General features: G+C 41.0%; 1 protein-coding gene across 41 annotated transcripts in view; it reads right to left on the bottom strand.

Annotated features, from left to right (window-relative positions):
* itpr1b (inositol 1,4,5-trisphosphate receptor, type 1b) overlaps positions 1-24,651 on the bottom strand; it is a 122,479-nt gene that overhangs the window by 15,873 nt on the left and 81,955 nt on the right. For 22 of the 41 annotated variants that reach the window (XM_083533452.1, XM_083533430.1, XM_083533441.1 and 19 more), the window contains 15 exons: positions 23,829-24,012; positions 23,357-23,604; positions 22,810-23,010; positions 22,215-22,325; positions 21,983-22,078; positions 18,459-18,593; positions 17,319-17,426; positions 16,838-17,069; positions 13,592-13,714; positions 7,523-7,698; positions 5,215-5,379; positions 4,402-4,636; positions 4,195-4,290; positions 2,688-2,821; positions 794-959 (listed from right to left, as the gene is read on the bottom strand). In XM_083533452.1, coding sequence (XP_083389578.1) covers positions 794-959; positions 2,688-2,821; positions 4,195-4,290; positions 4,402-4,636; positions 5,215-5,379; positions 7,523-7,698; positions 13,592-13,714; positions 16,838-17,069; positions 17,319-17,426; positions 18,459-18,593; positions 21,983-22,078; positions 22,215-22,325; positions 22,810-23,010; positions 23,357-23,604; positions 23,829-24,012 — 2,410 coding nt within the window. The remainder of the gene's footprint in view (positions 1-793; positions 960-2,687; positions 2,822-4,194; positions 4,291-4,401; positions 4,637-5,214; positions 5,380-7,522; positions 7,699-13,591; positions 13,715-16,837; positions 17,070-17,318; positions 17,427-18,458; positions 18,594-21,982; positions 22,079-22,214; positions 22,326-22,809; positions 23,011-23,356; positions 23,605-23,828; positions 24,013-24,651) is intronic. The other 19 variants (XM_083533445.1, XM_083533420.1, XM_083533454.1 and 16 more) reach the window with 3 other exon arrangements.

Below are 24,651 nucleotides of genomic sequence, written 5' to 3'. Positions count from 1 at the left end.
CCTCATCGTGAGAAGGGAAGTAGGTAGTAAACAGATGAGTGTGTCTTATGGTGGGTGTGTGTGTAGGCATGTGTGGGTGTATGTCACAAGTAAGCTGAAGTGATGGCTCTTGTGACAATTACAAACGGGTATTTTTGAACTTAATGAAAACTGAGGTTTCATCATTGAAATGTATTTTAGCCTAAACAAATCAAATAAATCCTGGAACTAAAGAGCATCGAAAAATTCAGAGAAATGCAAGAGGAAGTGTTTCTCTCGATATATTCGGTATAATATACAGTAACACCTCAAAGCGAATAACGGCACAATCCCTGTGAATTGTAGTTTCAGTAATAGCACTCATGAGTCATGCATGTCCCCCTCATCACCCAAAACCCATCACCCCCCCCCCCCCCACACACACACACACACACTTCATCATAATGAAGCCTGTGAGAATCGCTGTGTGTGTGTGTGTGTGTGTGTGTGTGTGTGTGTGTGTTTGAGAGCGTGAGAGAAGACACTCCTCCACAGTAGCAGCCATGACTAAACCTTCTGGGAAGAAAGGAGCGTCTTGATGTTTACACTGTTTGAGTGAAAACAGCTCGTTCTGTGCCTGACAGTCGAGTGAGCTGCTTAATAAGACTTCCTGATGCACGTCTCAGAGATACGTTACTTCACATACGCACAAAAAACTGATTTTGAAGAACAGCTTTTACAAATTCATTCCCTACCATAAGCGGCATGTGTTACTGTTTTTTTTGTGATTGTTTTTTTCCCAGGTGTTTTTAAAACACTTGATTTAAAATCTCACCACAGATGAAACAGGTGGTCTTGAGGACCTCCTCTTTCTTCTGCTTTTCACTTCTTAGATCGGCAAAGGTGTCGATAATGACACCGAAGATCAGGTTTAGGACGATGATGATGACCATGAAGAAGAAGAGCAGGTCGTAGATCACTCTGGCTGCAAACAAAGGCTCCTGGAACGAAAAAAGAGGAGAAGAGGAATGTGATGAACGAGAGTGAAATTGTGTAAATGAGCAGGTCCAGTACAGCACCTGTCCAAAGTGTAGAAACAGCGAATCTTTTATGGTTTGTGAGGCACGTACATGTCTCTGTTGCCTCACTCCCACAGTCAAACATGGAGGTGAAGGCTTATTGGGTTGTTTTGAAGCAGGGAAAGTTGGAGAAACTGAAAGGAAGCAACATGGCGACCATCCTATACTTCAACAGCATGCAATTTCATCTGGACTGCGACTCATTGGAACCGATGTCACCGCACAACAAGACAATGAGCCGAAGCAACGAATACGTCGGAGTTCTGTAAGCGTTATCCAGAGAGCAGGAGTCTGGAGTGATATCTATCATGGAATGGCCTGCCCAGTCACTGCACCTAAATCCTTCTGAACTTCTCTGGGCTGGTTTGCATCACAAGAAAAAAATCCCTAACTATTGAAGAACACAGTGTATCAGCTGAACGTTCGGAGAAACAAACTATCCGTGTTCTGAGAGTGTCTGTTTTTTTGTATGTTTTTCCTGCTAAGGGAGGATTTTTTTCAGTGAAAACAAAGAGGAACATCTGGACATTTATAGATTTGTTTGGATTCATAGAAACAAATAAGAATTTTCTCTTAAAATGATTAAAGTCTCTTTGTTTCCACATTTCTGACAGGCGCTGTAGCACCATTTGGAATACATGAGAATGTATTTAATTCATGAAACACAGGTAGACATCAACATTGCTATTAAATGAATGCAACATCAATTTAAAATCTAACCTCTGCTTTATATTGTTTTGGAAATGTGTCCATCATTGTTCAATAGTTATAGTTTTACATAACTTGTAACACATACACTATAAAATATATCATATTAGCAAGTGGAAATATTGGAAGGGGTAGTTGGGGAAGGTGGGTTCAAATCCCACCACCGCGCTAAGCTTCCGCTGCTGGGCCCTTGAGCAAGGCCCTTAACCCTCTGCTCAGTTGTATGAATGAGATAATTGTAAGTCACTCTGGATAAGAATGTCTGCCAAATGCCATAAATATACATATATAAATACACAATTTATTGCCTAAGGGGTCCTTGAAGTGAAACATTTTAAGACCCCTGGTTCACATGGGTTGGAGAGGAAGAGCTTGTGTGGCCTGCTATACAGCTCTGATCTCAACCCTTTGGGATGAATTGGAACTCTGACTGCACCCCACGTCTCCTCACCTTCTCAACTACATAAGCACCTGAACTCCACAAGCACACTCCAAAATCTGGTGGAACATCTTCCCAGAAGTGTGAAGGGAAACATAAGAGCAAATCGGAACGTAATGTTGAATGCGATGCCCAAAAAGCACTTGCCATACGCATGACCAGGTGTCCGCAAACTTCCGGCAACATAGTGTATGTGGTTCTTCCCCAAACTCTTAACGCTTATTTATGTTCTCTCGCATGGTGAGTGACTCCGTAGTGGGCGATTATTTCGGTAATACACAAGATGGCTTCTTAGCGAACGATAGCCAGATTACTGCATTATTAAACTATAGTCTGTAGAAGGAGATCTGAGGTAATGGTTACTTCAGTCTTAAATGCAGCAACATGTCTTAAAGACTGCAGTAGTTGATAATTGTGAAAGTGTTGTGGTGATTGTGCTACTGAGCCACTTTGAAGAGTGTGATTAGGTGAGAAACATGGGTGCGAATGTTTGTGTATTGTACCTCTTTAGAAGGTTTTCGTAACACGTCCCCGACTCCACCGCCGCTCCGGAGGCCATGGCTGAGTACGGTCACAATGCACATGAGCAAAGAGTCACACGTTCGCTCTTTATCCTCGATTACCACTGCTGCCACAGCTAAAGCAACACACACACACACACACACACACACACACACACACACACACACACACACACACACACACACACACACACACATATATTAGGGCTGTCAATATTAACGTTAATGCAAATTAATTTTAACGCCACTGGTTTTATTAATGCATGTATTTCTGTTTGACCATTTTTATTTACAATGTTATTTCTTTACTCAGAGATATATATATTGTCTATATGAGAATATTTTGTCTTCATTCTCTAAGTTGAGTTTGGTTTCACTAATAATAAAGCATTCATATTTGTTCATGCCCATGTTGATTAGAGTATTAAAAACTTGAAAATGATTATTTGAGGTACATTTAGAACAGATAATTTGTGCAATGAAGTTGCGATTATCATCATGAGATTAATCGCGATTAAATATTTGTATTGATTGACAGCCCTTATATATATGCAACGTCAGCATGGTCATACCAAGCATACGGGTATACGAGCGGTCTTGCACGTGCAGCTTGCACTTGAACATTTACACGCAGTGAGCTTGTATCACCTTTCTGCTCTGTAAAGGCATGCTGCAGGAGCGAGGGAAAAAGGTCAACAATGTGCACACAATCGTTATTTTGAAATGACACAATCCAGTGATAATCATTTGCTTTCACGGTGCCTTATTATTAGGGGATAACACGCGGCAGCTCGGCCAGTTGCGGTTTCACTGAAACGGCTGTGAAATTAAATCTAATTACGCCCCAGAAGACGAGCACATGGTAGCCACGTGGTGCATCGCTGCCTTAGACACACATGACAATCACGGTTTCTGCAGGTTTCGCTGAGCTCAATTTAAGATTTAAAACCTTTTAGGACTATTAAGAATGAAATTTATGACCTATTTATCACAGCATCAAAAGCACACACACAAATACGTTGTTAGCAAACGGCCTTAAACAAGCCTGAAATAATTTCGCTAAACTCACAATTCCCTACAGCAGAAAGAATAAAATCTGCTTTAGGTCTGCATTAGAGGTGGCATTACAGTGACACTGTAAATTGAAGACCTGTTTAAAATTATTTAAGACCTAGAACAGCAAACGTCCGATTTTTTAAGGCCTAAAATTTACATTCTTTTATTTTAGACTTTTTAAGTCTGAGCGGATACGCTGCAAAAATCCATGGCGATCTCGGTTTGATTTATGAACCCAGGTCAGTGTTACTCCTCTGAACCTTTTCAAGCCACAAGTCACGCCTCCTAACATTCTACAGCATGACTAAACCCTGACCCCGCCTGGTGCTTCGGGTTTGACACCGTTTGTGGCATCCGTCTGAGTGAAAACGTGTTTTCCTGTGAAAGAGGACGTACCATGTGACAATCCCCTATGTGACGTGAGTGTACTTACATTCCACCGTGGCCTCCGCTGAACAGTTCGGTCCACTACCTTCTTTTTGACACACCCCACCTGACAGGAACTCGCTCGTCACAGTGGCGGTTTGTTCTGTTTAAATGGAAAAAAACGTGGTTTAATTAAGTATGCTTAAATTAACAAACAAAACCCAAACAGCTTTCATCGATTTAAAGATCAAGAAACTTCTCAGAGTAAACGCACCGGTAACTCTAATGTAAGCATCTATTTTGTCCTTGCCGTCCGTACCAAGAGTTTTGTTTGGAATTCGGTCCACATTCAGAATGAAGTCGTCCTTGAAGATGATGTATCCCACGATGGAGAACAGATAGACGAGGATAAGGGCGAGCACGGCGGTGAGCACGATCGAGCGCCCGTTCCTCGTCACACTCTTGATCACGTTCAGCAAAGTTTCCTCCCGGTAGATCAGATCGAAAAGCTGAGCAGAAACCACAGTGTGGTCAGAGCTGGGGAGCAAAAGTGTGTGTATGCGTGCGTGGAGGTGCGTGTATAAGGTCTATAGGGTTGGGTAGTTTTTCCACATCTTTAAAAGACTGTATGTCAAATCGAATCAAATTTTGTCTTCCACTTTTATACAGAGTACAAGGTGTAGTGAAATGATTGTAAATAACATGTAAATAGAAAGCAAATATAAAAATAAATGAATAAATTAAAATATAATAAAGGTATAAATTATAAATATGGTATAAAAATAGGGATTACAGATACATATATACAATATTGACAGTAGTCCAGATTTAAAGTGTCCCAGTGTGAGAGTCACTACAGTGTCCATGTGCTGTATTAAAGTGACACTGAGAGGTGCCAGTGTTAAAAAGGGTAATTGTGCAATTATGCAAAAATAAAATTGTGCAAAGAAAAAAAGGTAGACAACTACAGAAGTCCAGGTACTATGTGCTAGGTTTTCTCCTGGTTAAGACTCTGACTCCTGTGTATGTGTGTGTGTGTGTGTGTGTGTGTGTGTGTGTGTGTGTGTGTGTGTGTGTTTCACTTTACCAACAGGCTGTAGAAGAAGACATGAACGAAGACACCCATGATGCAGATAATGAGGTAGAGGAGATGGTACAGGAACTCCACGTCCAGGATCATGGCTTTATAACCCCGTGTGAACGTCCCCCGATTTCCCACAAAACTCATCAGGAAGATCACCTTATTGCACACCTTGTGAGACACAAAAATGAAATTGGTCCCAAAAAACGAAACCAAAGAAAGTATACTCAATATATCCACAGTAAGTGTATAACGTGTGCACGTGAGCGAAAGCATAAGTCTCATTCGAGGTCAGTAGTTCTGTTGATAACCTTATAAGCAAGTTCTGTTTCCAAAGTCTCTAAGTTTTGTTTCTGGCCGGTGCAGGTGCAAGTCCTTCACTGTGCCACACATGCTGATTATTAAATAAAAAAAACAGATGAAAGCACTTTGCCACCATTAGATCATTAATCTGAGAAAGCAGTGAAAATTTTGGACGTGGCAGATGATGTACCTTTTGTCAAATAAAAATAGGATGCGATAAACATTGACAAATAAGAAATAAAGCTGATACATAGACTGACATCATTTGCGATTCTGCACTTAGTCTTTTGCCTTTTGTTTGATTGGAGTCTTTGTCTTGTTACTGTTTGTTCTGGTTTCAGTTGGCCACGACAAAAGTTCCACACAATACCAGTGTGAAAAATGCTGTTTTTATAATCACCAAACACATACATTACAGTGTAGTGTTATCATTATAAAATCAGCCTCAGTAATGTACACACACACACACACACACACACTTAGTTAAAATGTACTACGGTCAAGACCATCACACAAAAATGTGTGACAAGCAAACTAAAGAGAAAAAAACGGTTCCAGACTAAACTGTTTATATTCCACCTCATTGCAGGCAGTCATTATCTACACTGTTCAAATCACTTTCCCTATAGGATCTGGTACACTAAGGAGTGAGAGTGAGAGTGAGAGAGAGAGAGAGAGAGAGAGAGAGAGAGAGAGAGACGTGTGTAAATGTAGAGAAACCAACCCTGAATCAATATTACATATTTTAAGGGTGTAGTTTTAAGGGTGTAGTTGTTTTTAGTATAAACAGAATAGAATAGTTTAACAGGACAGCTCTACCCACACAGCATGGCCATATGTTTGAGGACACCTGATAATAAGATTGCTTTGTGCTTCTGAAACATGCTAATCCAGATTTAGTCTCCATTTCCTGTTAGAATAATCTGCACTCTTCTGTGAAAAAAGTTCCACTAGATTTTGTGGAGGTTTGTCAGGTGAGGTACTGATGTAGGTGAGGTAAGGAGGTCACGGGTGCAGTCAGGATTCATATCCATCATGCTCAGTAGGGTTGGAGCTCTATAGCAGGAGATCTTCCACTCCCACCCATGTAAAGCAGAGCTTCATGGAGCTGGCTTTGTGCACAGGGTGAATGTAATGCTGGAACAGGTTTGGGTCTCCTATTTCAAGTGAAGGGAGATGTTGTGACACCACCTCCCAAAGTCACGTTTCTAACAGTTCAGGTGTCTTAATAATTTCATCGATATAGTCGATGTTATCTTTTAGTACAGAGTTCCTGTAATAGCTTATTGTTCATCAACACGTAAGTAGAAATTCTGGCTTTACTTGTCTAAACGAGTAAACCATCCAGACAAGAGTGTTGAAATGCATAGTGCTGTGTTACTCCAACACTGGGTCCCAATCACAGCACGACGTTATTTAAGATGTCGAGTTCTTCTCTACAGTAATATGAAGGTTCACAAATTGCCAGCAATACAGCAGTTTTGCATTTAAAGTGAACATATTTTATTACATGGGCTTACTCAGAATCTCACTAATAAAACTAAATAAAAAAACTTCATTTGGAAAAACACAACACTGGATAAAGTCTATTGTTAGTAAAGAAAAATGAATAAATTGAGCAGTTATACGATAGATCACGATTATCCAACAGAAAACTCTGAAACTGCAGCACAAATACTGCAGACGTGGTTCAATAGTGTTTGTTGGCGTGACATGGCAAAGAACCATGGCAACGTCTTCCCGCTGGAGTACACTCATGGTTGTGCTGAATTAAAGTGTGTGTGTGTGTGTGTGAGAGAGAGAGAGTGTAGACGGCAGGAGAACACTGGTGGCCTTTTCCCTGGCCAGGTTGTGTTTTAGCAGAAGGGTGTGAGGACGAGGAGGACCAGTCCAGTGACGCACTCCACACCTCAGCTCAACACGGAGTGCGCACAGAGAATGCAGAGGTTACTTTTACACACACACAAATCCTTACAGTTACAAACAAACGTATAATTGCACAAAGACTCACGTTGAACGCCCCGAGCAGGAAGAGCGTGGGTTCAAGGCCCACAGAGAAGATGAGTCGCAGGATGGTGGACGCGATCAGAGCTCGAATCCCGTGAGGCTGCGGCAGCACAATCACAATGGCCAGAGAAACCAACATGGCCGCCCACAACAACGCCGAGAGATGAGGCTCGAGAGTTCCTGAAAGACGCAAACACAGAACTTAAGTCTCAATTTTTTGAAAGATGTCGATTTGATGTTGCACTTTTTATAAAATGTGGAAAATCTCAATCTGACACACTTCCTATGTGTTACTGTCATATATGTGAATGACATCTGTTACTTAAGCTGTTACACATACTGCTTTGTTGGTTTTTCAGTGATGCCTGTGAACAAGATTTTCAGGACAAAAAAAAACGCCCCTGTAAGTAAGCACTACCCCAACTTGCTTTCTTCTTCTTCTACTATTCCTGTTCCCAGATGTCCTAATCTGCATTTACCCAAACCATGAGTCACTCGGCTGAATTGTATTTACGGAAAAATAAAACAATAGAAAAGAATTGCATGTGATTAGAGCAAAGTCTATTCCTAGGAACACTAGGTGCGGGCCAAAAAAAAAAAAAAGCACACACAAACTCGAGCCTTGTGCGGAAGTGCAAAATCAGTGGATTCACCTGCTGAACATGCTCCGGCACATTCTAACCCTCGGAGAAAAGCATGAGTTGATAAAAAGCAAAGGGAGTGAAAGCTCAATTGCATAAATCACAATGTGGGACACATTCAAATGAAGCTTGAGTATGAGTCATTGTAGCTGTCATCCAGGACCTGATCTGAACTATCTCACACACACACACACACACACACACACACACACACACACACACACACACACACACACCCCTATGCAGACCAGTTCCTGTGTGTGTGTGTGTGTGTGTGTGTGTGTGTGTGTGTGTGTGTGTGTGCACGTGTGCATGTGTGTGTATGTGTGAGAGAGAGCATGTGAGAGGAAAAGGCTTATTTGGATTTGTGGGATCTACAGAGAAGCAACGTTTAAGCCCCTAAACTCCCTCTATCCCTTTCTCTTCATTTCTCTCTCCCTCCCTCCTTCCCTCAAGCAGAGATCAAATGACAGGTGCTGGTTACATAATGTAGGGAGCTAAAAATAGCGTTCGTCTGCTGAAAGATGCATGAGTGTCGGTCTGAGAAAGGAGCGGAGCTCCGGCCCACAGGGCCCGCAGCCAGCAGCACAGCCAGAGCCACACGTCACCAGATCTCTGCCTGCCTACATCCATTCATCTGTCTGACCATAAACACACACACACACACACACACACACACACACACACACACACACACACACACACACACACACACACACACACAGAGCAGAGACTGATGCTGGGTCAGGACAGGATAGGCCTCACACACTAACTGTAACCTCCTGAATTCCAAATCCTGAAGTGACTCACAAAGTGTCTGAGTGTAGCCACACGGTAGAGAAGGTACAAGTGTGTTATGTGTAATGACTATCACATTCTCTGTGTGTGTGTGTGTGTGTGTATGTGTGTATATGTGTGAAAGAAGGAGACAGAGTGCAAATGATAAGGTCACAAGAATCTTTGTTTTTATGCTTTTGTGTGTGTGTGTTTGGGGGCTAATGTTTAGGACTGGGCCAGCACACACTGACCTAAATCCTAGTAAGGAGGCATGAACATGGGATGGATGAGGGCAGAACTGGAGAAAGAGAAAAACACAACATGAGGCAAAAATAGTAAACAAGAGGATCCAGGCAGGGAAATAAAGCTCCAGGAGATGGAAGATTTGGGACACCGAAAGACCTCGGGTTGAGACAATCCTTTGTGTTGTACACACACACACACGCACGCGCACGCGCACGCGCACACGCACACGCACACGCACACGCACACACACACACACACACACACACACACACACACACACACAGAGGAATGACTACTTACTTTCATACACATAGTATAAAACACTGAAAAGTATAAAAGCATATACTCAAATCAGGTAAGTTCATGAGTCTAATCAGAAAATATATGAAAGGCCAAAACTATTATGTAGTTTTTGGTTCTTCTGCAAAATATCACCACAAATTTGGACACACACAATTGTATCGTTGCATGTGCTAGAATTTAAAAAAACAAAAAACAAACTCCATCAAAATATGATTCACAAGGTTTAGAAAGGAAGATCTCCTGCTATAAAGCTCTAAAACTTATTGAACACCTTTGGGATGAATGTGAAGGCTGACTGAACCCCGAGCCTCTTCACCTCACACACTACATTCTTGTAACTGAATGAATGTTTTGTCATTGAGCAGAAGTCTTTATTCTTCAGAAGCCTCAATCAGAATAAAAGGGGTTACTAAATAATGAACAGAATGAATGCAGAAACCACCGACAGCACTTCCCTTTCTCCTGGTTATAGATCGTTAATGTTCAAGCTGCAGGAAGCGTAGTGAAATGACATTAACGAAGATACGAAAACTTTATATTACCCCTGACCTGTTTTATACGCGTTAAACATTGACTAGAATATGTTAAAGATGCCGCCCTCCCTCACTGGATCTGCTTTTACTCTCTCGTGGGTCGCTCACGGTGACCTGAACTGAACCGGCGAGTGGTGGAGACTGGCTTGCTCTCGGCCGGGGGGAAGAATTTTGGATACAGAAGCAGCGTGTAAAAGGCAACATGGCTAAAAGGCTTGAGTCGATGAGGAAGCTTTAACAAAAGAGAGCTCGCTGCCTGACCCAGGCCCGAACAATACACAGTTTATACCTCTCAGAGCGCAGCCTTTTCTCTTAACACTGCAACTGCAACAATGGCAGGACTCATCACACACAGACACACACACACAAAGCAAGAGTCGGAGAAAGAGAAAAAACAACCAGTGATTAAACGAAAATAGGAAATATCGGAACGCCACCGCAGTAAAATGAAGGGAAGAAAATAGTTTTTTTTTGCGGAAACGTCTTCGAATGCTCGCTCTCTTATGCAAAATTTAAAAAGTGTGTGCGGCTTTGGGGTACGAGTATGTAAAGAATGAAAACACCTAAAGGTGGCAAACGAAGTATTTATGCATGGCTGAGATGGAAACATTGATCTAAAACTAGATGTGAAAAAGAGCGATGGAAACGGGGTTTTTTGTATAAACGATGTGATAGGGATTGCAAACCACATGTTTCAGAGCTACATCTAAATATACCTTTAATTACACACACGGCTAGCGAGGACCTCGTGCACTGTACAGACAAACAAAGACCTGACAAACCACCTTGAACCCATTCAATTAACAAACCTCACAAATCACTTACTGAAATTTTGTGTGTGTGTGTGTGTGTGTGTGTGTGTGTGTGTGTGTAGAGAGAGGGTTTGAAGGCACCCACTACCACTGTGGAGCTAACAGGTCTGTATGATGCAGGGCCGAGGTTTTAATGCCAAAAGCTCAAGTTCTAGACGAAGCTGTTACACTACACACACACACACACACACACACACACACACACACACACACACACACACACACACACACACACACACACACACACACACACACACACACACACACAAGGTTTTTCAATAAAGATAATCTAGTAAGGAGTAAAAAGAGTGCAGGGTGATGCAACTATCACACTGTACAACAAAACACACAGGATTACACCATCATCGATCAGACTATCACGGGACTATCAGCAGGAAAGCTTTGTGTGTGTGTGTGTATGTGTGTGTGTGTGTGTGTGTGTGTGTGTGTGTGTGTGTGTGTGTGAGATTTTCATTTACCTGATAAGCAGCACTGAGTAGTACTCTAAAGTCACAACAGTATATTGTGTATTCTTTGTTTATATTTTATTTATTTTGCACTCTGTTGCAACTGGAAATGTTTCCTACATTTGTTAGGAAATTTAAAGAAGGGAAGAGAAAATACAAAAATTAAAACGAGAGAGAGAGAGAGAGAGAGAGAGAGAGAGAGAGAGAGAGAGAAAAGCATGTCAACTGATTGCTATTTTATATAACATAACAGAAATTCGATCCAAAATGAACACTAAATATTTGTCAGGTTGTGAAATGGCTGGGATGTGGGTTTGTTTTCTAAACTTCTCCTCTGGGTAACCTTGACGTTCCTTAAAGGTTCTCTGAGGAAGAACTCATCAACGTAAATTCTTAGGATGTATTTAAAAAATAAAATAAACGGAGAAAACGAGACAGAAAACAGTGGAACAGTCACAACACTTCCTGCATCAAACACACAATACATACAGCCCGTTTCATTACAGGGACCAAAACGTTAGTAAAGAAAAAATTCAAAGTTAAAAATGTGTTTATCATGAGTCAAATGTTTCGAGGAAATGGTCTTGCAGAACATATTGCAGCAAAGAAACCAATTTCTTCAGAAATGCAAAGCAGAAGTCTTATAAGGCTTACAAAACACTGAATTAAAACAGGGGGGTAATGGGTTCATGTGGTCACCAGAAATGCTGCTGAGAAGTTTACAGGTGTATGTGTGTAGATTTTGAATATTAATCCTGTAGGGAATCAAAAAATATATTGTGATGAACAGAGTAGAGGAAAAAAATATATAATTTTCTGCACTTCTTATAATGTCCAAATCAGACATTTGTCATATTAAATCAGGAGCTGCAGCTTTTGCTCCAATGAGAGAGAGAGCGAGAGAGAGAGAGAGAGAAAAAGAGAGCAAAACACTATATCCTACAGCTTGATATTCCTGGAGTATAACAGCAGGTTTTGTCAGGATTAGGTCACGGCTTTTGCGTGGCTCCAGATCACAGCCTGAAAAACCTTGATCGGGTTCTGCGTGGCAATCGTGTTGCATGTTTACACATGGTGGCAGGTTTACACCAAATTACCCTTATAAAACACCCCAACCACATGTGTAATGTGTAAACTAAGCACACAGAAGTGTGAGACTTTGGCTAGCTGGATGAAAACAGTTCTATTCGTGTTTTTGAGTTTGTTGTATTGGTTTATTGGCTCCATGTTTTCATTTAACCGGCGCATTCCAAAACATTGGCTGGGAACGCGCCGTGTTTATTCGTCACTGATGTGTGTATGGTGTTTGATTCTGTCGCCTTCCTTTTCTTGTACCTCTGTGTTTAATAGACTTGTGATCTTTTACACCGTGTTGCTCAATGATCTAGCGAGATGGCCATCATCACTCATATGTGCAAACAAGAGTGTGAGAGTGTGTGTGTGTGTATATACATTTACATTCACAACATTTGGCAGCCACCCTTATCCACAGTGACTTACATTTTTTTTTTATTTCTCAGGGGCCCAGAAGTGGTAGCTTGGTGTGGCTGGGATTTAAACTTATGATCAAAAGTCCAATGCTTTAACCACTAAGCTACCACTTCCCTCTGTGTGTGTGTGTGTGTGTGTGTGTGTGTGTGATGTACATGTCAAATAGTAGTAACAGTTATATCTGCATTGGCTCTCTGTTTGAACACAATCAATTACAGTACATGGCCTCTGTAAATGTCAGCCCCAGTAAAAAGGGGTGTGGCCTATGTGTTTATGGACTGCAACATATACACTATACAGTCAAAAGTTTGTGGACATCTGGTCAAGTTTAGTATGTGATTTTTTAGCAGTGCATTCCACATTTAGTCCCAATCTGCTCTTCTAGGAAGCTGTTCCTCTAGATTTTGGATTGTGCCTAAGGACATTTGTGTTCAACAACCACAAGGGTGTTAGTAAAGGCAGGTACTGATGTAGGTAAGGATGCAGTCAGCGTTTACATTCATGCCAAAGGTCTTCAATAGGGTTTAAGAGCTCTATAGCAGGAGATCTTCTCCTCTCCAACCCAGGTATAGCAGATCTTCATGGAACTGGCTTTGTGGACAGGGGCATTGTCATGCTGGAACAGGTTTGGGTCTCAATTGAATGGTAAATGTCATGCTACCGCATCCAGAGACGTCCTGTATAATTGTGTGTCTTTACTTTGTGATAACTGTTTCCACATATGGCTGGAAAATCAGGTGTCCCAATACTTTTGTCCATATAGTGTATGTCCGCACATCTCTACGTGTATAATTGTGCCTCACCTCTGCGGACCCCCTCCAGTGGGTAAAAGAAGGCCACAAGCAGGTTCATGAGGACGGCTAGGTTGAAGGAGATGCTGCTCCAGAAAGACATGTTTCTTGAGCACCAGTAGAGAATTGGCTGAGCTACAGAGGACATTAGTGAATATGAGAGAGAGAGAGAGAGAGAGAGAGAGAGAGAGAGAGAGAGAGAGAGAGAGAGAGAGAGAGAGAGAGAGAGAGAAAGCATATACACTCACAAAACTTGCCCACATATAAACATTTAATGCACACACTGAGTAATTATATGGTCGTAATATAAAGCCTAGCACAGGCATGCAAACAACTACAGCATGGGTGATGTACAGTATCCACATTCATTCTCCACACCCTGTTAGCAAAAAGACACGTCTTCAGACCTCTTACCACAAACACTAGTGCATGCTTGTATGCACAGAATTGTGCACACACACACACACACACACACACACACACACACAAGTCTGCGCTTCCATGCATTAAAAGGTTATCAGTCATTAACATATTGTGATTATTATTAAATCCTGTGGCTTTGAGAAAGATATAAAAAGCGAAAAGGTCGTATTCATTATTCAGCACAGTTTTTTTGTTGATTTGTTTTTACAGAATGCATTCTCAAGATTGAACTTGTACACAAGTTTCAGAAAAGCTTGGTGTGCTTTAATGCTACCAGGCGTTTATTGTGTCCGGGCTTTTATCTCTGTGATTAGCTCGACTTTACGCCACGTGTTCTGCCACACCCTGTCTCGCTCTGTTTTCATTTGGTTTGCAGCGTTCCATTGGAATCGCTGAGGCTAATCAAAAACAGGTGAGCATTCAGAATGTGGCATTTTTGATCATTAAAAAATTATGCATATGCAAATTACAAGCCCCTGATAAAGAGCCAGCGGAGCATTAACAGTTAAAGGGCATAATGGTCTGGTTGCCGTGGAAACCTCCGTGGCTCCTTATTCAGAGCTGCTGAAACGAACTCGTGAGGCACATTCGAACCGCTGCCCTTGAAGCGCAACCCATTTTAATCTTAACTCAATCTACTGGGCTTTAGATTCGGTTGGTACTCTATACATACCATCCCTCGGAAAAGGTGTTCGCTTGTGAAATTGCACTGATTAACCGGCAAGGTCAGATTTTGTTCTTGTTTTGTTGTTGATCCATTTTTACTAAAACCTCACTCAAGTTCTGTATCTAAATACTTCACTAGAGAAATGTCCCTTCCCCTGAAAAATGATAAATTAAAATTTTTTTGTAAATATTTTAATTACACAGATTCTGTTTGATTCTTGATTCTTCCCTCATCTAATCCAATAGCTGATTAGCTAACACTGTTATTATATTCTTAATGTGATCAATAAAGAAACAGTTTTTCTCATTCATAATTTTTCTTTTCCCAGGCACGAAGAGCAGGATGGACTACCAGCTCAGCACAAGCCCTATTTCCGAGAAGTAACACATAAAAGACTGCACAAATAACAATAACGATGTAAGCGTTCTGTGTAAACATTAGGAAATAATCTACAACTGTTTAAACATTCGGGAGTACGGGAAAAAAGGGAACAGTAATCATCCTCACTTCTAGCTAAGCCTAGTTGCGTAATCTTTATTTTATCTTAGTTTAAGGTAAGATAATGATAAAGATAATGCTGCGAACTGCTAGCCTAAATATTTGTCCATGATTAAGCGTGGATATTTTACTGACAACATCAAATTCCCTCTATTTAATTAGATCGTTCTGCAGCAATTCCTTGCTTACAGCATTGTATTTAAACAGGTAGCCCCTGATTTACGATGGTTCAAACTTAACGATTTTTCGGTCTTAAGACGACGCTTGCGATGTGAAAAAAAATATTACAATTTTCATGTGGCATTTTATTTTTGTATGATACGTTGGGGCGCTGCCTGGATGTAGGCATCTCCCACCTTGTTGTTGTCTACGTGTTAGAGTGCATGATTTTGGTGTTTTAAAGCCCAATTTGAGCTCTTTAGCTATTTCCGTTTTAATCAGAAAACCGAAACAGAGTTTATACAGTAGGGTCGTGTAAATTGCTCTGTTTTTGTTAAATAATGGTTAGTAATTTGTTAAATTATAAACTACCCCATACTGATCACTATTCTTTAAGACTCCTGAGTAGACTAGGCCATGTCTCGACTTACGTTGTGTTCCAGTCATCGGAACGCAGCTCCATCGTAAGTTTGGGGGTTACATGTATTGCATGGACTGTTGTAAACTCCAACAATAAGGACATGTTTTAGGGGAACAGTTCCAGTCTAACATTATGTCATTATGTCACATTTAGCCATCGCACTACTGTGTTTGATTACGCACACCCACTGAGGAAGAATCTCCACACAATCTGAACCTTCACATCTACACCCTTCTGCTATAAACTACATTATTTTTCTATTCCTTTCTCACCAAGACATCCTGGCACCAGTGAACTGAATTGGGCCTACTGGTATACAAGGTTACACTGCCCTTATTCCAATTACCATGGGCTCTTAGGCTCCAAGTAATTAGAAAATAAGAATCTAATACAGAATAAAAAGAAACAAATGAGCTTTCTTCCTCTCTCACTGCACAGAAATGACATATTATTGCCTGCTTTTTTTTCCCCCATGTTTCTTCTCAACTTTATTTCATTCTTTTTCTTTTCACAAAGCACTTGCCATTTTTCTCAGCTCTCTCTCGCCTCCTCCAGTTCTCCTTCCAATTTTTATTAACGGAAAGGAGGTTTGGTTGTTTGCTTTCATTTCTCTTGAGGTATTTTTCTCATCCTTTCCTCCTCGATTTGGAGCTCTCTCTTCCTTTCCTCCAACATGTTTCGTCATCCTCGACACACACCTGAACTTTCATCAACCCCTTCCTCCTACTTGCGCTATCTTCGCGCTCTCTGTCCTCCCATTCCTTTCCTTCCGTCCTCCGGAGGAGATCCTGATAAGTCTTTGGGGAGCTGAGAGCTACGAGCCTATTTTTATCTGCTCGTTGTTCTACTCGGCCTGCAGATAAAGACTTTTATGACTAAGACTTTTTTTTATAAGGATGTATGTTCATGCCTTAACAGAATTAACTTATATTTCCCACTATATTTCATTGCTTTACACACCCTTCTCACTCCCCTGTGTAATGAGGGCAGGGATTTCCTTGAGGAAGATGCCCTGCGCTGCACTCGGAGAGTGAGAGAGTGTGTAAATCACCTTATTTAGGACAGAGAGAAAGTGAGAGGGGCCACCCACAGGGCACGGAGTCTGCGCTACCAGAGGTCTCTTGAGTACCTCGCAGTTTCTTCTGCCAGTTCATCTCATTGAAGAGGTCCTCAGAGCGCAGGAAGAAGTCGTTGATTTTGCTGCCCTGTTCGTCACGCTCTGTTGTGTAGTACACACGCAGCTTAGACTCCTGCGTGAGGAACTCGCAGATGTTGGGCACGGGGAAGACTATCTGCTCCATGGTGCGGTCCAGGCGCACGATCTGAGTGACAACTACAGGGTTATGCTCACACGTATCACTTCGAGAGGCTATCATGAGTACCAATTTATGTATTAAAAAAAACAAACAAAAAAAACCAATAATAAATAATTAGACAAATTAAAGCTGTTATAATGAGCCACTGGTTCTTATACAAGTTTTTCTTCTAACACAATCAGATGGTGTCTTTCAGGAAGTAGAATCTGAGGAATGGAAATCCAAAACGGCTGCCAGAAAAAGAAGAGTACAGACCTCTATTTGAGCGGTGTGTTTGGCATAAAACTCCAGAGCTTCGTCACCCTCACCGTACGTTCCTCCTGCTTTCAGCATGGCCTGAAGCTCCTTGTTATGTCTGGCCAACTGAAAGGTTTTTCAGGGAAAAAGAAGTGTGTGAGATCTGCGATCGTTTTTTTTTCCAGTTATATTAATTATTCACTCGGCCAAATAAACCAAGTGTTCTGAAATCAGATTCCAGCCATGATCATAGTGTAAGAAAAAGCTTTGGACTATTGTTTTTGGGTAATCGTTTCTTTACGTTATACAAACAAAACAAAACAAAAAGCTTGCCTCTCTATTTGCATGAAAATACAGACAGTGTTAAAAATGTTCAGCCACAAAAACAAATAAGTGCTCCAGATGGGACTTAAAAGCAAAGTGAAACATGCATCCATCCAACAGAAATGTCAATAAAGCTAAAATGGTAGTGGGTATAGCTGTAGATTATGTATGTTAGAGTTACAGATTCAGAGCTTTCACAGTAACTCACAGCTGACTCTGGGTCAGAGGAGTCGTATGCAAGCTCAGTTACATCAAACATCGTCACGCTCCAGTTTCAGGCAGGAAAAGCCTGACTACGCAGTAACCGGCAGCCAATCAGAGGAGTGAGAAAGTGCAGAATCAAGCTTGTGTGAAGAGTTACAATATAGAATTAAAATATTTTCAGGTTTGATGGAGGATTAGTTTTTTTTTTGTTGCTGAAACTTCAATAAACCTCAAAACTGTATACTTAAGACTTTCATCTGTTATTTATTTATTTTTGATAGGGAATGAGGATGGCAGGATGAATAATGCTTGTGGAGTTGTTATGCAGTGATGATATTGTTTAGCTGGAGAAATCATTATAACTGGCTTTGTTTCTCTGTGTATTCGAGCGCAGGGCCTGAGTGAGTCATCGTTTAGATAATAAAATATGTGGAGAACACAGATCAGACTAGTTTTGCTGTTTGTTATCAAAGAGGCTGATATTCCAAAAATCTTACATCCCTGACACTAAAGTCTTTAAATTCCTTACAGCATTCATGGTAACTGGTTTGTGACCCATATAATTACAAGGAAATGTGTATGCAGATGAACCACACTTGCATAAGACTGAAACTGTGCGTGACCATGTACCTGATGGGCCAGGATGTAAATGTTGTGTCCGACGTTGCGCGGGGAGGCGGCGTGCTCTTCCTCGCCCTCCCCGTCCTCCTCGGTGTGCTCTACTTCCACCTCTCCTTGCATGTACGCCTTCTTTATCACCTCCACCTGCACGCAGTGACCACATGTGCTTTGTTTGGACATGCACATTCGTGTGTATGTAATTTGTGCATGCTTTTACTACGGCGCAAAAACAGGCACGCTTGCAGAAACATGTTTGTTTTTTTTTTAAAGACGAGGAGTCAACAGGGCATGCAGCATTCCACCACCTGGTTAAAAGAATGCTGCACTTTATAACCGGCAGCATCAGGAATTTCTAAATGTTTCCTTGTATGAAGATAGGAATAGAATACTATATTCTGGTCAAATGCCACTCAAGTCTAACAAACCTTTATGGCAAAGGAGTATGTTGTGTAGTTCCTGAATTCTTAACTCCTATTAAGTCTTAATAAATTAAACTATTAAACTGAAACAATTTAATGTTTTAGGAAGGAATCTGCACCCCAGTGTAGTTCTGAGCAGGTATACATGCTGAAAGCTCTGTTCAGATCCAAAACAACAGAACTTATATATTTAAATTAAATAAAATGTTATGTTATATTACATTATATAAAGCCATGCCATGTCTCTAATTATGCTATTTTCAGGATGCGAGCATCAAAATGCATCTCCATCGTAAGTCTGGGATGACCTACATATATGAATGTGTGTTATATACACTGTATACTCAGGCACTAACAACAACCCTTAGAGTTTCATTATATAAAATGTTGATCTTCTTGATTCTTGAGCGTCATGTTAATCATTTTTCACATCTTTTCTTAACACTGTGTGTTGTGATCACAAATACATTACAGTATGTGTGATTGTAAAAAAACAAATATTATTGATTCAGATATATATATATATATATATATATACAGTGAGGAAAATAAGTATTTGAACACGCTGCTATTTTGCAAGTTCTCCCACTTAGAAATCATGGAGGGGTCTGAAATTGTCATCGTAGGTGCATGTCCACTGTGAGAGACATAATCTAAAAAATAAAATCCAGAAATCACAATATATGATTTTGAAACTATTTATTTGTATGATACAGCTGCAAAAAAGTATTTGAACACCTGTCTATCAGCTAGAATTCTGACCCTCAAAGACCTGTTAGTCTGCCTTTAAAATGTCCACCTCCACTACATTTATTATCCTAAATTAGATGCACCTGTTTGAGGTCGTTAGCTGCATAAAGACACCTGTCCACCCCATACAATCAGTAAGAATCCAACTACTAACATGGCCAAGACCAAAGAGCTGTCCAAAGACACTAGAGACAAAATTGTACACCTCCACAAGACTGGAAAGGGATACGGGGAAATTGCCAAGCAGCTTGGTGAAAAAAGGTCCACTGTTGGAGCAATCATTAGAAAATGGAAGAATCTAAACATGACTGTCAATCTCCCTCGGACTGGGGTTCCATGCAAGATCTCACCTCGTGGGGTCTCAATGATCCTAAGGTGAGAAATCAGCCCAGAACTACATGGGAGGAGCTGGTCAATGACCTGAAAAGAGCTGGGACCACCGTTTCCAAGGTTACTGTTGGTAATACACTAAGACGTCATGGTTTGAAATCATGCATGGCACGGAAGGTTCCCCTGCTTAAACCAGCACATGTCCAGGCACGTCTTAAGTTTGCCAATGACCATTTGGATGATCCAGAGGAGTCATGGGAGAAAGTCATGTGGTCAGATGAGACCAAAATAGAACTTTTGGGTCATAATTCCACTAAACGTGTTTGGAGGAAGAAGAATGATGAGTACCATCCTAAGAACACCATCCCTACTGTGAAGCATGGGGGTGGTAGCATCATGCTTTGGGGGTGTTTTTCTGCACATTGGACAGGGCGACTGCACTGTATTAAGGAGAGGATGACCGGAGCCATGTATAGCGAGATTTTTGGGAACAACCTCCTTCCCTCAGTTAGAGCATTGAAGATGGGTCGATGCTGGGTCTTCCAACATGACAATGACCCGAAGCACACAGCCAGGATAACCAAGGAGTGGCTCTGTGAGAAGCATATCAAGGTTCTGGCGTGGCTTAGCCAGTCTCCAGACCTAAACCCAATAGAGAATCTTTGGAGGGAGCTCAAACTCCATGTTTCTCAGCAAAAGGCCAGAAACCTGACTGATCTAGAGAAGATCTGTGTGGAGGAGTGGGCCAAAATCCCTCCTGCAGTGTGTGCAAACCTGGTGAAAAACTACAGGAAACGTTTGACCTCTGTAATTGCAAACAAATGCTACTGTACCAAATATTAACATTGACTTTCTCAGGTGTTCAAATACTTTTTTGCAGCTGCATCATACAAATAAATAGTTAAAAAAATCATACATTGTGATTTCAGAATTTTTTTTTTTAGATTATGTCTCTCACAGTGGACATGCACCTACGATGACAATTTCAGACCCCTCCATGATTTCTAAGTGGGAGAACTTGCAAAATAGCAGGGTGTTCAAATACTTATTTTCCTCACTGTATATACACACACACATATATATATATATATATATATATATATATATATATATATAGTTTATATCTAAACCTCTTGTCTTTTAAAGGAAGCACTACATTAGTCCTGGTGACATAAGAACCGCACACAAAGTGGAGCAATTTAATTGTCACATGACCCAAATACAAATACACCTGTTCCTGGAAGACAACATACCTAAACAAACAGAGCAAGTCCAAGTTCAGCAGGATTAATCAGGGCACGTTTTAAGAAAAACATCCCAAGCACGATCATCCTTTACAGAACCAGTAAATCCTTTATCATAACTAAATGGATCAGACATGGCCGTGATTCTGCCTAAACAAGTCTGTCCACCGAAACTCAGTACCCAGGAAGAAAGGGGATGAGCAGCCAGGAGAACAGTTTTGTGTAGATTTATGATCCATAATCCAGGAAATAAAATTAATTTCAGTTCTAGTATCTCACAGCATCAAATATGTGAATTCTTAATATAATAATTAATATAAGACACTTAATGCACATTGGGCCTTATTTATCAAATGATATACATAATTTAGAAACAATATATTGAATAAATAAATATATCAGTATATAATGTATACAAACCGATTTCTCTGTAAATAGATGGAAAACTTGATGTTAAAAATGACCTCCTCTGGTAGCAGAGCGACTCCAATTAATTAGCAGTTGTACTTTTATAGCTCATTATTGTGTAAAACCACCTTAATTTGACCTTGTCTTGGCAATATTTTCGCCTTTTTATGTCTTATAATTGTGTTGAATTGAATTCTAAATGATTTTTTTTATTATTTGTGTGGATGTGTCTTTAATAATTGCTTTAACTATTGTGCAGAAAATTATTCTTTTTAAGGGAGGTGTTTTTTTTTTTTTTTTTTTTTACTTTTCACTCTTATTACACATCTGTTGAAAAAATGATGTTTGCAGAACGTTTAGTACTACGACCTCCATCACTCACCAGTTCTTTAGGCCTCATATTGTACAAGATCCGCTCTGCGTTCTCGCTGTCGTGACGGCTCTCCATGATGGCCAGAAGCAACTTGGAGGCGTTATTCTGCTCAACAGACATAAAAACCTCAAAACTGCGTGCAAAATATATAAATATATAAGCTTTAAAAGTAGCATGTAGTTGACCAATGTGTGTGTGTGTGTGTGTGTGTGTGTGTGTATGTGTTTGTGGGTATTCGCACCTTCAGTTCTAGCACAAGGTCCATCCTCTTCTTGCCCAGAGGGTTGATGTCGTTTAAAATAAGTGCGATAATGATGTCAATGCCATTGCACTCATGAGTTGCGATGCAGTTCTGATAGACACAGCAGGACATTTGCATTTGTTACAATTTACATAAAAAGACAGAATCAAATCTAATTGTCTCAATCTACCAGCCAAAATCGTTAATTAATGACTGCAAAGAACAGACGCAAAAACACGCACGTATGTAGCGGTGTGCTCCAACACTGGTTTGTGTGGATTAGTGTTAAATTACACAGTCGCAATGTTCCTTTAATGATCCGAGTGAGGCGTGAAAAGCTCGATCTATTGGGTGATTATGCCGCTCCGAGGAAAATTATAATGACATCATGAGTTAGGAACAAAGAGCCACTGCCATTATGCAATTAGGAGCCTTTGACGCCATAGCAACCCGGCACAATGGAAATAATGTGTACCATTATGCTGCGCTGGAGTCCGATCTGCTCGCAGGAAACTTTGGTTCTTATTGCAATCACTGGTACTTTTTTTTTTACCGCATGCACATAATTTAACGAAGGCGAGTTTGACATGTCCACCTGGTTCTCGTGGCAGGGGCCCTGGCAGTACTCGGTGAGGCTCTCCACGGTTTGGTTGATGAGAGCCACATTCTTCTCATTAATGTAAAGCCCCAGCAGACCCAGGCCTCCTGTGGTGCTGCCACAGATGCAGTCAAGGAACTGCAGCGTCTCGCACACCAGGTTGTAATTGTTCTTGTTGTTCTGACAGCGCAGGAAGTTCTGGAATGGCAAAGAGAAAAAGAGGGAGACAGACACACAGAAGACACAGCTCAGTGGAAAAAAGCGTCAACAGGATTTAAAGGATGTGTGTTGCTATTGATACATTAGAACACATGGGGGTTGAGGAGGAACACCCACAGAGACTTGAGTTTCTGTCTAGAAATGAGGAACACGCATACTGTTTCATTGTTGGGTTCATCATAAATTAACCCTTAAAACAAATTCTCACAGACAAAACCAACCCCAGTTCAGACTGGAGCTGCTTCTGATTTTATGTTTCTTTGTAATGTCTTTATATTGATGAGCAGCAGTACATTGTGGAAGGGTCAGTTGGCGTGTGGCTGACCTGCAGCTCGCGGTTGTGGTTCTCGCAGAGCAGCTGCATGAGTCGCAGGATGGGCTGCATGATGGTGATGGTGACACTCATCTCGTTCTCGTCCTGATTCTTCTCTGCCGAGCTGGTTTGGACTTCGCCCCCACCCAGGTGTTCGTCCGAGTCTACCTCCCGTCGGTACGCGGTGAAAGCCTTCTTTGTGGCCGTGGAAGCTTCCAGAAGCTGCTCGCGTACCTCTTCGGTGACCACAGCGACATTTACTGAAGGAGAAGACAAACAGAAATAAATGTGTTTGCATGTATTTAAACGTATTGACATAACGTAGAATAACGTCATCCAACAGGGATACGTGTTACGTTCATTATAGTACAGAGGTTATTAAATCAACAATTACAGTTTTAGTTAGTAAACATTTGCACCCCCTTCCTCCTTCTCTTTTCCATTTGTACGTCTATGAGTAGATGCTCTTTGAGAAGACCCTGACCTTTCTTTTTGCTGGGTGCCTCCTTGTCATTCGCGTCCTCGTCTTTGCGCTTGCTGCCCAAATCGCTGGTGTTTACCGTCACGGTGGCTTTGATCTCCTGCTGTGCCAGCTTCATCCGCTCATAAAACACCTTAAAAAACTTCTCCGACTTGTTGTCCCTCGTCAGCCTGATAAAGAACGACCTCTGGAGGGAAAGGTGGCAGAAGTAAAAGGTAGGACTGCACAGATTTAAGAGAAACTCTTCCAGGAACTTCATCATAACAGTGGAGGTTATAAAACAAATGTTTTACTAATGAATTAGTTATTATTTTATATCTATGGTGCAAATAGTTTTAACATGAGATGTACGGAAAGTCGGTAGCAAAGAACATGCACTTCCGTATCGGCCATTCATGTTAGTATTTATTTTATAACATGAATCTCTTTTACTCTTTTTGCAATGCTTCAAATTGACCTTAAGGTGCACATTTTATTTTTCTTTTTTTGTGTATTTTGAGAGGGAACATGATTCTTGCAGACTCAGAATGGGAGAAGGTCAATGCCAGTGCTGGAGAGCCACCTCAGGTTACCATCCCTGAATGAGTTTTTCATTCAGCTAAATATGACGAGGAGGAAAAAATGAAGAGATTGTGCCTCGCGGTGGCTCCCAGCACCGGAATTCCCTGAAGGCTACGGTTTCCTAGGTTTCAGTCTGATCTTCGAAGAAAAAAAAAAAAAAAAAACAGTTTGGACACTGAGGGTGTTTAATTTGGAAATGAAGGCCTATCCCTTTAAAGACCTCATGAAGCGTGGCACGGTGCAGCCATGCTCCTGGGTTCCGTTC

This window comes from Silurus aristotelis, assembly GCF_946808225.1.
Source record: "Silurus aristotelis genome assembly, chromosome: 28".
Classification (NCBI taxonomy): domain Eukaryota; kingdom Metazoa; phylum Chordata; class Actinopteri; order Siluriformes; family Siluridae; genus Silurus; species Silurus aristotelis.
This window is presented reverse-complemented; position numbering and strand designations above follow the sequence as displayed.